Below are 14406 nucleotides of genomic sequence, written 5' to 3' on the forward strand. Positions count from 1 at the left end.
TAATTTTACACCCTCTAACCTTGCGACGACGCAGAGCCCTCTTATCACCTCGTATGCCCTGCCCCCAGTTGACCCTTGTTGGCTGGTTCCCCATCGTCCTATTACCCCTTCACCAATAATGGAGCTTCACAGATGTTTGTAATAATCAGTTTTATTAAAAACATAATAATGATTTTTGTGCAGTAGTCATTCCCAGCACTCTGCCCTGAACTAGAGCCTTGTATGGCTCATTTTAAAAGGTGTCAGGATAACTTTTTAAATTATTATCATCAGAGATGTGCAATAGGCTTTAAAGGTATGGGGCTATAAGAGCACAACGGTAACTCTGAGCAGTATTTTTGTTTGTTTGTTTTTTTTCTGATGAGGAGTCACAGGTGTTTTTATATTTTATTATCCAACCTAACATATCCAATGTTGAGTCCTTGGTATGTAGTATACACAGGCAGCATGCATATACACTTCATTTAATACAATTATTATGTATTCTATCCATCTGTTTAAATGAGGGAACACAAGAAAGTAGACAATAATGTAGATTTCACACTGTTATATGAGGAGGAGGTTAAATGTCAGCAAAACTTGCAAAAAAATGAACAAAATGAAATTTACTGGTTGTATAAATATTTAGCCCCTTAAGTCAGTACTTGGTAGAAGCGCTTTTTGCAGCAATTACTGCTATGAGTCTTTTTGGATAGGTCTCTACTAGTGTTGCAAAGTAAGATGGTAAAGTTTTGCCCATTCTTCACAGGAAAATTGCTCCAGTTTTGATAAGTTTGTTAGGGATCGTCGATGGACTGCAATTAAGTCTCACCATAAATTTTTGATTGGATTCAAGTCAGGACTTTGACTGGCCACTCAAGAACATTAATTCTCTTTTTGTTCAACCACTCCAGTGTGGCTTTAGCTTTGGGTAATTGTCCTGTTGAAATGTGAATTTCGTCCCCAGTTTCAGAGTCTTGGCTGACTGTGGCTAAGTGCCCGCCCCTGTGTGTATTTTGTGTAGTATGTTGTGTGTTAATGTTGGTGTATAGTCACTGGTACACAGGATATAAACGGGTCTGTGTAACACAAGTGTTTAAAATGTATATTTGTATTTAGGCACGAGGATTGCACAGCACTTCACGTGCAAGTAAAAAGTAATAATATGTGAGCACAGGGAATTGCACTTTATTAATTCACGTGCAGTTGTACCGCGACTCCAATTGAATGATTGATTAGCAATCGAGTCTCGGTACAGCTGCATAAAAGCAGCATGTTTTCACTCACTCGGGGTGGTTGTGTGTTTGATGAGTGGAGAACGGGATTGGAGACAGAGGTAATAATAATAATAATAAAAATAATAATAAGTAAAATATCTGCTCACTATGTTTTGTTCAGTGTTAGTCCATTTTGTTTGTCTGTTTATTTTGGCTACCAGTGCCGTGTCCTGTGTTTTTGTTTGTCTTACAACCGTTTATTTTCTGACTGTCTGTTAATTTATTAAATGCTGAGCGAGACGATTCGCTCAGCTCCACCAAACTCCACCTCTCTGTCGTTTATTTCCTGGTTACTGTTAGTGGTCTGACGTCCCCCACTTCGGCCGTCTTTGTGACACTGACTCAAACAAGTTTTCCTCAAGGATTCGCTTGTACTTTGCACCATCCACTCTCTCCTCTATCCTGACAAGCTTCCCAGTCCCTGCTGAAGAGAAGCATCCCCATAACATGATGCTGCCACCACCATGCTTGACAGTTGGGATGGTGTTGACTGAGTGATGTGCAGTGTTGTAGTATCATCTACATGCTTTTTCACAAACTCCATTCGTGCTTTAAGATGATGCTTTTTGAGTACTGGCTTCTTTCTTGCCACCCGTCCATACAAGCCAGCTTTGTATATGGACCGGCTTATTGTTGATGTGTGAACACTGACTCCCATCTCAGACACAGAACTTTGCAGATCTCTCAAGGTCATTGTTGGCTTCAGAGTGACATCCCAAACCAGCTTCCTGCTTGCCTGGCTGCTCAGTTTGTGAGGGCAACCTGATCTGGGTAGTGTCTGCTGGTATGATGCATCTTAACTTCTTAATGATGGACTTCACTGTGCTGAGAGGGATAACACCGTGTAACAATTTTTTTTTTTGGTTCCTGGGTAGTAAGTGTTATTTCCTAATTGCCTATGCCTCAAAAGTATAGAAAATGGCTATTATTCCCCACAAACTTTGCTTTTGTGACCAGGACAGTGATATTTTGAAATGTACCTATTTTCCAGAACATTCCAGATAGATTCAGTGCTGAGTAAACTTGGAGTAACTTCTAGAACTTTCTAGAACTTTCCAGTAATATAAATAGTAGTATAAATACAGGGGCCTTAAGCCCACCAGTTCAGTTTAGTTCCAGCTGCCTAAGTGGATACATATCTGCATTTTTCTGAGATGGCATCAAGAGGCTGCAATGGTGGCATTCCTGATGGGTCTCCAAGGCAGTTTTACCAAGTTTTCCTGCTATCTTTGCCTTTGGGACAGCAGGGACACCAAGGCGCACTACCACAGGCGGGACTGGCCACAGCGGACCGAGTTCTCTGTGGGGAGGAACAACATCAAGTGGGAGCCACTGGTGGACCCCCGGAAGGTGCTGATGCCACCACTGCACATCAAATTGGGCCTTATGAAACAATTTGTCAGAGCTCTAGATAAGGAGTCAGCAGCCTTCAAGTACCTTCAAGACTTCTTCCCTAAGCTGTCTGAGGCAAAGGTCAAAGCCGGTGTCTTCGTCGGACCACAGATAAAGAAGATCCTGGAGTGCAATGAATTCCCCAAGAAGCTCACTAGTAAGGAGAAAGCGGCTTGGAACAGCTTTGTCGCAGTGCTTCGGGGCTTCCTGGGCAATCACAAGGCCGAAAACTACGTGGAGCTGGTTGAGACTCTGGTGAAGAACTACGGCACAATGGGCTGTAGGATGTCCCTCAAAGTCCATATCCTTGATGCTCATCTTGATAAATTCAAGGAGAACATGGGAGCGTACTCGGAGGAGCAAGGCGAGCGCTTCCACCAGGATATACTGGACTTTGAACGCCGCTACCAAGGACAGTATAACGAGAACATGATGGGAGACTACATTTGGGGGCTGATTCGTGAAAGTGATTTACAGTATAATCATAAATCCCGAAAAACTACTCACTTCTAAATCTTTTGTAGTCATTTTTGTATTACTTTAGTATAAATACATGTTAATTTGGATTCATATGTTGTTTTTTTCTGACTTTATGTGAACGAAAAGACAATTTTCTCATTGGAAATAGGTAAATTTCAAAATATCACTGTCCTGGTCACAAAAGCAAAGTTTGTGGGGAATAATAGCCATTTTCTATACTTTTGAGGCATAAGCAATTAAGAAATAACACTTACTACCCAGGAACAAAAATTGTGTTACATAGTGTAATCAGTGCCTTTCTTGTACCCTTCTCCTGCTCTGTGCCTCTATCACTTAATCCCGGACTTGTTTCAAAAGCTCCTTGGTCTTCATGGTTGCTTTTATGGATCACTATGTGAGTTGCAGTTTGAAAGTCTTTGTATATATGAGGGAACTTATCTACAAGTTAAACCACTTTGAGTACACACAGGTTGAAACCATTTCAGTAATTTTATGACCTTTCAAACAAATCATTTGCACCTGAGCTGATTTAGGGCTGCAGTAGCATAGGGGTTGAATACTTATGCAACTGAGATTAATCTGTTTTTCTCTATAAATCTCACTTATTTATATTCTATATGCATTTTTTAACTTTATCAATGTGGAGTAGTTTGTGTAGATTCTACATGTCAAGTCTAATTTGAAAGCGCTGTGGAGTATGCTCAGGTGCCAACAAAATGTGAAAACTTTGCAGGGTGGTGAATGCTTCTGAAAACTACAGTACATAAACTGGCACATGCATTTAAATACTTGAAATTCAAACGTACCATTTTCTGAACTTAAACGGGTCATGTTTTGGTACTCGTACCTGTGAGGCGTGTGAGTACAAATGGATTTTCCAGACAGTGATTTACGTGTAACAATTAAAATTTTATTTAATATTACACGAGAAAAAAAAGAAAAATAATAAAGAAGGATGTGAGGGAGGGAGTGCGGGAGTAATCAAAAATAAAGGAACGGAAGCCTCTTAGTCCTCTTCGCGTTCTGCTTCAATCCAGAAATAAAACAAAAAGGAATAAAAACAGAAAAAAACCAAGTTAGTAAGGCCTCCGTTCGTGACACAGTCCAACCTCCCAAGTACTTCCCTCCAGCCTTTTTTTTTCCCCGCCTCTATTCCTTAGGACCAACCCCGAACACAGTAGCACGTTCCCTTTAGTATGCAAACCCCGCCCCGGTAGTCAGTGGATCACCAATCCCAAACTGACAGGTATCCTTAATTTCACTTGACTCCAGTGGCTGGAATTTACATACTCGTACTTCCGCCCCTCACCAAGGTGCCGCCCCTCAAAAAGATGACTTTTGTCATGGTCACAAGACCTTGGTAAGGGAAATCCCGAGTTGGTTTGATGCCTTCTACTGTTGGGAGGCTGACTTGCAGACCGAAACCCCTTTGACTCATCACAGTACCACATTCAGATGATGTACCGCTTTCTGGTCCAACATCGGTTCCCTGATATTTGTATCTAGTTTGTGGGTTCCAAAGCAGGACCAGATTTGCACATCTCTATTCGTCATGTGAATACCACCCCTGCCAGGCAGTGCCGTGCACGAGGGTCAGCAAACCCAGTATAAGTGTGAATGTGAACGCTTGTGAAGAATTTCCAAAAATAAATATTGGGATTTTCTACCTATGCATCAGGACGCAAGACATTTGCTAGGAAATCAGGACAGTCCCAACCACATAGGGACTGTTGGCATGTATGTATGGAAAGAAAAAATGCCCCACAATTTGACCCATGTACCACCAGAAAATTGTATGCTGTCAATGCTGTGGTTGACTAATGCACAAATCACTACGTACAAGACAAACTGTAGTTCACCCACAAAATCGAATTTTGTTTACAAAATTAGTTAACCCTATTTGTTGCTCATCAGTTAGTCACATAACTTTGCCGAATTGTGAAAAAAAATGATATTAAAAAGAACTTTAAGGGTCTTGTGATGGAAATACAATGAGTTCTGGTTGGAAAACTCCCTCTTGACATGTGAGGGCACTAAGTAGCGAAAGGGGAAGTCTTTGGATGGGCTGGCCTGACAGTTCATTTCCTGGGTCGGGAAGTCGGTCAGCCTGGAAGAAGACGAGACTCCGTTGCAGGAACTTATTGACCTGGAGGGTAAACGAGGTAGCAGCTGCCAGCAATAAAAGCAGCTGCAATCGTTTACCAAGGGGTCATGCTTGATAGTATAAAGGGGCCGGAGAATTGTTAATCTTTTCCTTCACTTGGGTTTTGTGCATTAACCTGGAAGGACTGAGAGAGCCGCATTAGTAACTGCCTGAGAAACAGTATTGTGAAAATAATATTTGTGAGTGTTTGTTTTTCAGTGTTGTTAGTAATTGTCTTATTTGTTGAACCACCAGACAGCTAAACGTGTTTCTGGAGCTGTCACTTTTGGGCCAGCACAAGCCGGAACTGCACTGTCACAAAAATTTCCTGTTATCACCCACCACAAGCACTAATACACACACCCCAGACTGGTAACCGTGTTTTAGTATTGTGGGGCGGATAAGGATTATTGTTTGGGACACATTGATTAAAATAAACCTTTCCAAACCGGATTACAATAGTCTGTGATTACTCCTGCACTGCGCCACCTCTACATCTGTTCACAATCACCAGCCACTTTGCCACAGCCTTTAGATGGCCGTTTTCTTGTTTTCTGAGCTAAAATCATTTGCGCACGCCCAGGCAGGTGTAGTACACGGTATACGATGTTTTAAACGTATACCACGTAAAGTGTAACAACCTTTTCAGAAAACTGCTCAGGCATTGCAAATCCTCCATTATCTGGCAAGCATTTATTTATTTATTTATTTATTTATACAGAAGATTTACCCATTAAGACCGAGGCCTTGTTTACAGGGAGGTCCTGTTAGACAATAAAACAATTACAAGCAACAGAATCTGTGGTTAAAACTGAGGGAGCAGTCGACAAAAAAGAACAACCTAAATGTTAAAGTGAACTAAAGGAAAAATAATGGTAAGAGGCTCTAAGCAATTCTGAAATACGATCTTTTTAGCCAGAAAAGGAGAGTCAAAGTCCATCTTCATACCATAAGTAAAAGAGTTTCATGTTTTAGAAAGCTGATAGGTAAAAGACAGTTCTCTCAAACTTGTGTGAACCCTTAGGTGCCAAACTAACAGACTTCTGAGAACATAAACTACAGCCAGTTAATCCTTTGCACCAGATCATTTAGATAAGGAGGTACCAAACCTTTAAGAACCTTAAAATCAAAATACCAGTGAAAAAACCTATGATTTATTTATGAGAGCCAGCCTAGTTTTGACAATGGTGTGTCAAGATGAAAACCTGAATGTGAGAAGTATACTGCCAATGTGTAATTGATCCATTAGTAAAAGACATATATGCTCCAGTTCATTGTAGAAGGATGGCTTTAATAAAGCATTTTCCCATTCTTATGAAATTGGCACAGGCCATGATGTTAATACTGTATCGCTGGATTTGTCTAAAGATATTCTTCAAAAATGGGGTAAACATTAGTATAGTATTGCAAAATGTTACTTTTACTTTTTTTTTTTGTAACTGCATTCACCATTTAATTATGTTCATGACCTAGGCCGTACACAGATTCTTGTGGTCCATATATCTTTTTACATGCTTTGTGACTGTCTCTTGTGTAAACAGTCAACAACAATACTAGACTGCAAAAAGCAGCACAGTCTGGGTTGCCAGATTTCTGCAGATTATAGTTTATAGCCCAAAATCATTTCAAAAACAGCCAAAAATAGCCCAATTATTTGTTTGAACTGAAAGCAAGCTTATTATTAACACATCTAATTACATTCTCCTTAATATTTTCCGCGGCTGTGTTTTTCAAATAGCCCAATTCCGCGTGAAAACCGCGGACCTGGCAACTCTGAGCACATGCACATGTTTATTTCACGTAACACAAATCCAATTTGTGCATGGCAGCTCCGCCAATGAGGGATTGCGTTGGTCTAGAAGTTATGGTTGCTATGATACAGACTTCCAATTGATTGGCGCCTTCTTTGTCTGTAGGGATTCTCGACCCCTCTCCTGGTTGTTTGACTTTGTTAAAATGGACGGCGGTGTGTTCGTTTTTCTAAGCATATCAGCATTACTTGTAAGTTAGTAGTTAGTTATGGAATGCCAGCAGATGAAGACCACAGTTTGGTAGAAATATGTTAAGGTACTGTATATTTATATTGTTATCGAAGTGTTTACGTTCATGGATACATTATAAAGCTGGTTTCCCATAGCAACCCGATACAAGTTATTTTGGCATTCTGTTTTCCTGAATAACTAAATCGTAGTCATGTTGACAGTGTACTAGGATAACGCTATAAAAAAAATAAAAAGCTTGCCAAGAAAATGGAGAAATTATATACCTTCAACCTAATACTGTATTCAAACTGGAAATTTGACACCTACTTATTGTATGCTTACGATTAAAGTGACGGTGTAAAACCGCGTTCAGTGTTTATACTAAAGTAGGGCAAAATGGTATTGGCTGTTCAGTTTGTAAACGTGTCGGTTAAGACATTTAATTGTACGGTATATTTCCATCAACCCGTTCAGTTCACCATGCAGTACCGCTTCGTCAAACAGCTTTACAAATAACTAGAGCAGTGGTTTTAACTATGGCCCTCACGTAGCCTACAGGAGTTTAATTCAGTATATTTTTCCCCATAAGAGGGTTTTGCATAATGCTGTGAATTGAAGAGACGGTTTTAAAAAATATTATATAATTATATTATATTATTATTATATTATTATTATTATTATTAACAGTGTTCGTATACGCTGCTTTTTTTCAAGGACCATAATATATATATATATATATATATATATATATATATATATATATATTTACAAGCCTGGGTGATGAGATCAGACGTTACGAAGGAAATCCTTTTGCTAAAGCATTTTATCTTGCATGCGAGTGTTACCACAGCGTTCTCTGTAAAATGGATTGTTATCTACTGGTCTGGCCAAGCAGGTAACGCCATTTACTGTAGTCCCTGTGGCGCGAGGGATTATGGATCTGATTTAAAGCTAATAATAAGCATCTTAAAGTACAGCTGCTTATGCACATTTATTGACACAGAAGCAACATGGCGGGACACAACAGGCTTGAATTTACGGATGAAAAACAATTTATAGGGGTAAGTTTTAAATAAAAGGATTTTTTTTAGGAATCGATTGAAGACATGGCAGTGTTCTCGTAGGGTGCTTCCCACTAGGAATCACTTTTATCGTGCTGCATGGTTAATCTTGAGGGGCCTGACAGAACAGATGGAGCATAGCATATTTGATTGCTTCTAATTAGGTTAGTATTCTGGATTTATCATGCTGTCTGGAATGTGTCATATTTCCACAATTCAGATTGCACAAAAATAGTTTATGATGTTAGTAGCCCATGGCAGTTATATAAATAATAATAATAATAATAATAACAATACAAAAATAGTTTAACAGGCATAAATTCATTAAGGACATTATCCCGAACAAAATGATATATAACACAACACATTTCATTCAAGGATGTATTAGTAAACTTCAATGTTTTTGGTTACAAAGTTAAAACACTGACATCTTAAAAAAAAAAATATATTAATAATAATAATAACACTAATCAAGTCTAATCATGATTGAAACTTCCCTTTGGGTGTACACAAAGTATTGACACACTTGGAACAATAATTCAACTTAATTTACTAGTGTTAATCTTGGTTTGTGTACAAAATGTACCTGAAAATATAATGGGGCTCCATGGTACTAAACAGCTCAAGTAGTTTTGAAGTTCAGCCTGTTTGTGTTATGTCATGAAATCCACCCCCTTCCAAGTGTCTGACATTGTGTTTCAATCAAGAGTGCAGGAATGGCTTGCATGTTTTCAGTTTTTGTAAAGTACAGATTGAAAAAAATAAGAAAGACATTACACATTGCTGATTAAAGGTCTGCAAAAACACTGGATATAAACAGACACATTTCAAAATACCGAAGGGGACTAAATTGTACACTGTGTCTGCAGTTAAGAAAAGACTGAATCAAAAGTGAGTACTTTCTAAAACGTGCAAATCTCCTAATAGGGTACAGTATAACTGCTGATGTATTATTTAACTAGTTTTATTTATTTTTTACAGTACTTGTAAAATGCTACATGAACTCTGACAGTTTAATGCTCTCTATAAACAGATAGTTGTACTCCTTGTTTGTACAGTGGAGGGGGGAAACATCCATCCTTACAGTTATGTTGCCTTGCTGTTAATAAGGAAGTGTTTTTAAATACACTTTTTTTTTTAGCAAGATTGGGTTGTAGAGTACATAAATAGTGAAAGTATGTGAAAAGAATCGTTACTTTTATATACACTGTAGTACTCAATTCAAAGACCCTTTTTTGTCAGGAGAGGTTGTATTCTGTGGGATATTTGCTCAGCTTAGAATGTTCTGTAAATTAATTTTTCACCCATTTTTCTTGATTGTACCATTTTTGTTTAAACTTGTAAAGCGCCTTGGCTGAAGGCGCTATAAAAATGTAAATAAATAAATACATAAAATCTGTCAGTTGTTGAGAGCATGGCCTGGAGAAGGCCGGCATGCCAGATTGTATTTTCCACTGGCAGCATTGTAGACATGTTGCCAGCAGTTCTAGCCTTGTGGATGTGGTGTAGGCTTTTCAGTCATTATGACTACTTCATTAATACATCACTGATTTTATTTTCTTGTTCATTTTGCACCAGGATTATGGAATGCTTATTATGGTTTCTCAGATCTCCTGGTTTTAAGACTTTTCTTTCGCATTTCTTTCTGAAAAATCTTGTCTGTTGCCGTTATTATTTTTTTTACTGCTGCCATTAATATTTTGAGATATAGGGACTATATATTTGATGTTAATTATATTTTTGTTCTCTGTTTATTATGACTAGGCCTGTATAGATGTAATGTGTTGTTTTAAGTATAAAAGATGATTGTTGTGACTGAGTTCTTTGTGTGATGTGCTTGGTACAAGACATGTTATCCTGGCGAGCGTTTAAATCTTAAATACAGAAAATCTTGTTGCTTCCTTATCCTGATCCTGTTAGAATGAGTGGTCTGACTCCTGATCTAATTAGTCATCCTGTGTTTTCTCGGTTTCTTTGAATTGCATTGAAGTACAGTTGACAACCAGCTTCTTGCTGCTTGTGTCACTGCGATGCTGCTACACCACTTGTTTAGGCTTAGCTGCCTAAAGGCTATTGTGCCTTCCATGACAAATCGCCCAACTAATTTTGTTTAAGTATCTTATTTTCCCAAGTATATAAGATTCCTTATCCAAAGTATATTATAATGGTGTGACAGCCTGCAAAGGCCAAGGTATTTTTCTTTAGCTCAAACAGGGGAACGTCACAGAGCATTACAGACCACACTGAAAATCCCTTAAGAAGGGTGGGATCAATACTTGTCTGCATCTGTCAACTATATTGAAATTAGAATGTAATTAAACAAACCGGGACAATACAGGATTGGATAAAGAGTCAATCAGTTTGTTTATAATGGGATTGAAATAAGGAAGTAGACCATCTAGGAGATCAGACTAAATATGTTCCCACATGGTTCTCAGTGTGAACAATAGAGAGACTATATGTTTTACATATACAGGAGTGCACAGTGGATGAATGTAAGCATGGAAACAATGGATTTAAGTGTGTAAAAGGAGATTTAACAACTACATTACATCTATAAAAATGTGTTTCTGAGAGAATTCACTTCTTGAAAATGTAGTGGTGTCTGTTATGCAGTATTTGCATTCTGTGGCCTCATAATTGCAAAATCTTAACACATCTTGGTTGTCATTGTCATTTTTTGTGGTAGTTTGTATTGTTTTTTTTTTTTTCTTCTGTTATTGTATCCAATTTGGCTAGAGCATTTGAAATAGTAATTTAAAAATAGGCTATTGCATGCTGATATTTTGCTTTATAGCCTATATGTTTAAGTTACATGTAGGCAAAAGATTGCCGCGTTCTACTTGCTCAGTTTTCTAAACAGTTTACTGTAGATGGAAATCCCACAAACCTATAGTACAGCATGTTTATAAACATGATTATGTTGATGTTGCAGGCTGCAGACAGAGATTGCCTGAGTATAAATTCAGGTCTGGTGCTGATAATGGCTAGAATGTCCCAGGCTTCAGGAGGTCTTCTGCCCCCCTTGTGCTCACTAGTAGGCCAGAAGAGGATCTCCCCTGCAGGGCTGGGCAGCAGAGACAATGAGGAGGATTGTCATCATGACCCTCAACCCTCAAGTAAGTAAGAAAGAGTGACAATCTGTCAATGTGCTCATTATTTTAAAAATAAAAGGACATTTTCTTGTTTCAACTACAACAGGATGAAATAAGCCTCCCATTGTATGATGTGCATTGGTTTGAATCATTCTGAGTTTAATTAGACATACCCAAGCCTATTACCTGTTTACAGTATGACTAATTAAACACAAACTTATTAAAAAAAAAAAAAAGTGTACTAAAAATTAGTAGAAAGTCCAGCAGAATTGTTTTAGAAAGATCCATGAATTAATCCATAATCAAAATAAGTGAAGAAATGTGGCAAGTCAAGTATTCAGATAATACAAACGGTACCTTTTCTGCAGTTCTGCTTACTGTGACAGTAATGCAGATCAGATACCACAATACTGGGGTATTTTTCATTTTATTTAATGACCTAACTTTTTACAGACCTGTTCAGTCTTTAAATGGACAGTGTGTTCCTTCATTGCAGTAAATGGCAATGACAACTTCTGACAACCTAGCAGCCTGACTGCTTAAGTTGTGGGGCATATTTTTTCCTGATAACGAATATTTGCATTTTTGTTCACAAAATGATTTACAATAGCCAAGTTGATATTGTAGCATATGGTAGAAAGTGAAGAAGGAGGCGCACACACACAATTTGCAGGTATTCAAATCTACCATTTATTGGGACGGTTATTCCTGGCCCCTGTCAGCCTGGGCCACACCAAAAACGACAAACATTCACACAGCCGCTTGTCTGACTCGGCTGTCAGCTCTGTCTGCGTTGTTGTGGGCTTTCATGTTACCGCCTACCCAGACATCAATCAATCCCGGCTGAGGCAAGCTTACCGCTTCCCTGCTTATTCCACCAGTTTAAGGTTTACACCACTGTTTTAAATTGTATATTTTTTTATAATAAATATTGTAAACTGTAAATAAATAACACAGAATCCAAGGATGTTTATACACACTTGTATTGTTTCGTACTTGTTTGGTAACATTAACGGACAGTTTGTTTTTACTTAAAAGAAAAACAAACAAAAAAACCAAACAGCAAGGGTGCTTTAAGTACTAAATGTCCCAGTTTCAACTTAAGTGGGTACAAATATGGTAGTGTAAAACAACAATAAAACCCAACATTTGTGAGTCAGATTGCATTATGGGGGAAATGGGCGCCATGACCTCACTGTTTTATAACCGATTTCGCACTAGAACGAGGCGTGTTATAACGGGTAGTACTGTATAAGCTACTATAAAGTCAACATGAATTGATTAACCATTTCCGCAATGTTTTCGGTGTTTATTGGCTATGCACCTATTTTCTTTTTTTCATATTGAGTGGGTTTTATTGATTTTAAAATCGAAAATCAGAAGCCCTAATTTTATATTAAAAAAGAAGTCTATTCAAATAGTTATTGAATTAATGAAATGTTATGTAATAGTTATTTTATAAATTAACAAGCAGATTAATGCTTCTCTTTTTTACTTTTACAAACCTAAAGTAGGGATGTTGAATGGATTTGTCATTTCCCAGTTCCCAGCAGAGGAAAAGGTAAGACAGCAAAGAGTTTTATCCAAATACATTTGTGTGCATGCCATGTACACAAATGTACATAATATGTAGAAAACAGAAAGTACTGATTAGAGGAAAAACCTCAGAATGGAGTGTGGTAACCAGTGGTGTACCACAGGGATCAGTATTAGGTCCTTTGCTATTCCTAATCTACATTAATGATTTAGATTCTGGTATAGTAAGCAAACTTGTTAAATTTGCAGACGACACAAAGTAGGAGGAGTGGCAAACACTGTTGCAGCAGCAAAGGTCATTCAAAATGATCTAGACAAGATTCAGAACTGGGCAGACACATATCAGATGACATTTAATAGAGAAAAGTGTAAGGTACTGCACGCAGGAAATAAAAATGTACATTATAAATATCATATGGGAGATACTGAAAGGAAGGAATCTATGAAAAAGACCTAGGAGTTTTTGTTGACTCAGAAATGTCTTCATCTAGACAATGTGGGGAAGCTATAAAAAAGGCTAACAAGATGCTCGGCTACATTGTGAAAAGTGTTGAATTTAAATCAAGGGAAGTAATGTTAAAACTGTACAATGCACTAGTAAGACCTCATCTTGAATATTGTCTGCAGTTCTGGTCACCTCGCTATAAAAGATATTGCTGCTCTAGAAAGAGTGCAAAGAAGAGCGACCAGAATTATTCCGGGCTTAAAAGGCATGTCATATGCAGACAGGCTAAAAGAATTGAATCTGTTCAGTCTTGAACAAAGAAGACTACATGGCGACCTAATTCAAGCATTCAAAATTCTAAAAGGTATTGACAGTGTTGACCCAAGGGACTTTTTCAACCTGAAAAAAGAAACAAGGACCAGGGGTCACAAATGGAGTTTAGACAAAGGGGCATTCAGAACAGAAAATAGGAGGCACTTTTTTACACAGAGAATTGTGAGGGTCTGGAATCAACTCCCCAGTATTGTTGTTCAAGCTGACACCCTGGGATCCTTCAAGAAGCTGCTTGATGAGATTCTGGCATCAGTAAGCTACTAACAACCAAACGAGCAAGATGGGCCGAATGGCCTCCTCTCTTTTGTAAACTTTCTTATGTTTGCCGAATTATTGTAATTCAAGAAAATTAAAGTGACTAATCATTCAGCTGAAAATGTATTATTATCGTCATTATTTCTAGCAGGCTGCCTGTGTAGAAGACAGTAGAAAACTTGAGAGGACAACACCAGGTCCTAAAGAAATCCTATCAGTAGAAGAATTTTCTCAGAAGGAAAGAGCAGACGGTGTGAATGGATCAGGTTTGATTGTTTTTGCATTTCATTACATTTAGTCCTTATTTATGTTTCAGGGATGCCCATTGTTGGGAGATGGAGAATCCAAGGCTTGAATTTAATATTCCAGGATTTGGGGGGAGCAATGTGTTTGCCTATATTGCAGTTAATCTCAGAAAACCTGGCTTG

General features: G+C 38.2%; 1 protein-coding gene across 4 annotated transcripts in view; it reads left to right on the plus strand.

Moving 5' to 3' along the window:
- The first annotated feature begins 7217 nt into the window (after window positions 1–7217).
- ccdc142 (coiled-coil domain containing 142) overlaps window positions 7218–14406 on the plus strand; it is a 63442-nt gene continuing 56253 nt past the window's right edge. For 2 of the 4 annotated variants that reach the window (XM_041268329.1, XM_041268359.1), the window contains exons 1-4: window positions 7218–7338; window positions 11250–11433; window positions 12921–12970; window positions 14127–14244. In XM_041268329.1, coding sequence (XP_041124263.1) covers window positions 11298–11433; window positions 12921–12970; window positions 14127–14244 — 304 coding nt within the window. In that variant the 5' untranslated portion in view covers window positions 7218–7338; window positions 11250–11297. The remainder of the gene's footprint in view (window positions 7339–11249; window positions 11434–12920; window positions 12971–14126; window positions 14245–14406) is intronic. The other 2 variants (XM_041268338.1, XM_041268347.1) reach the window with 2 other exon arrangements.

This window comes from Polyodon spathula, chromosome 1, assembly GCF_017654505.1.
Source record: "Polyodon spathula isolate WHYD16114869_AA chromosome 1, ASM1765450v1, whole genome shotgun sequence".
NCBI classification, from domain to species: Eukaryota; Metazoa; Chordata; class Actinopteri; order Acipenseriformes; family Polyodontidae; genus Polyodon; species Polyodon spathula.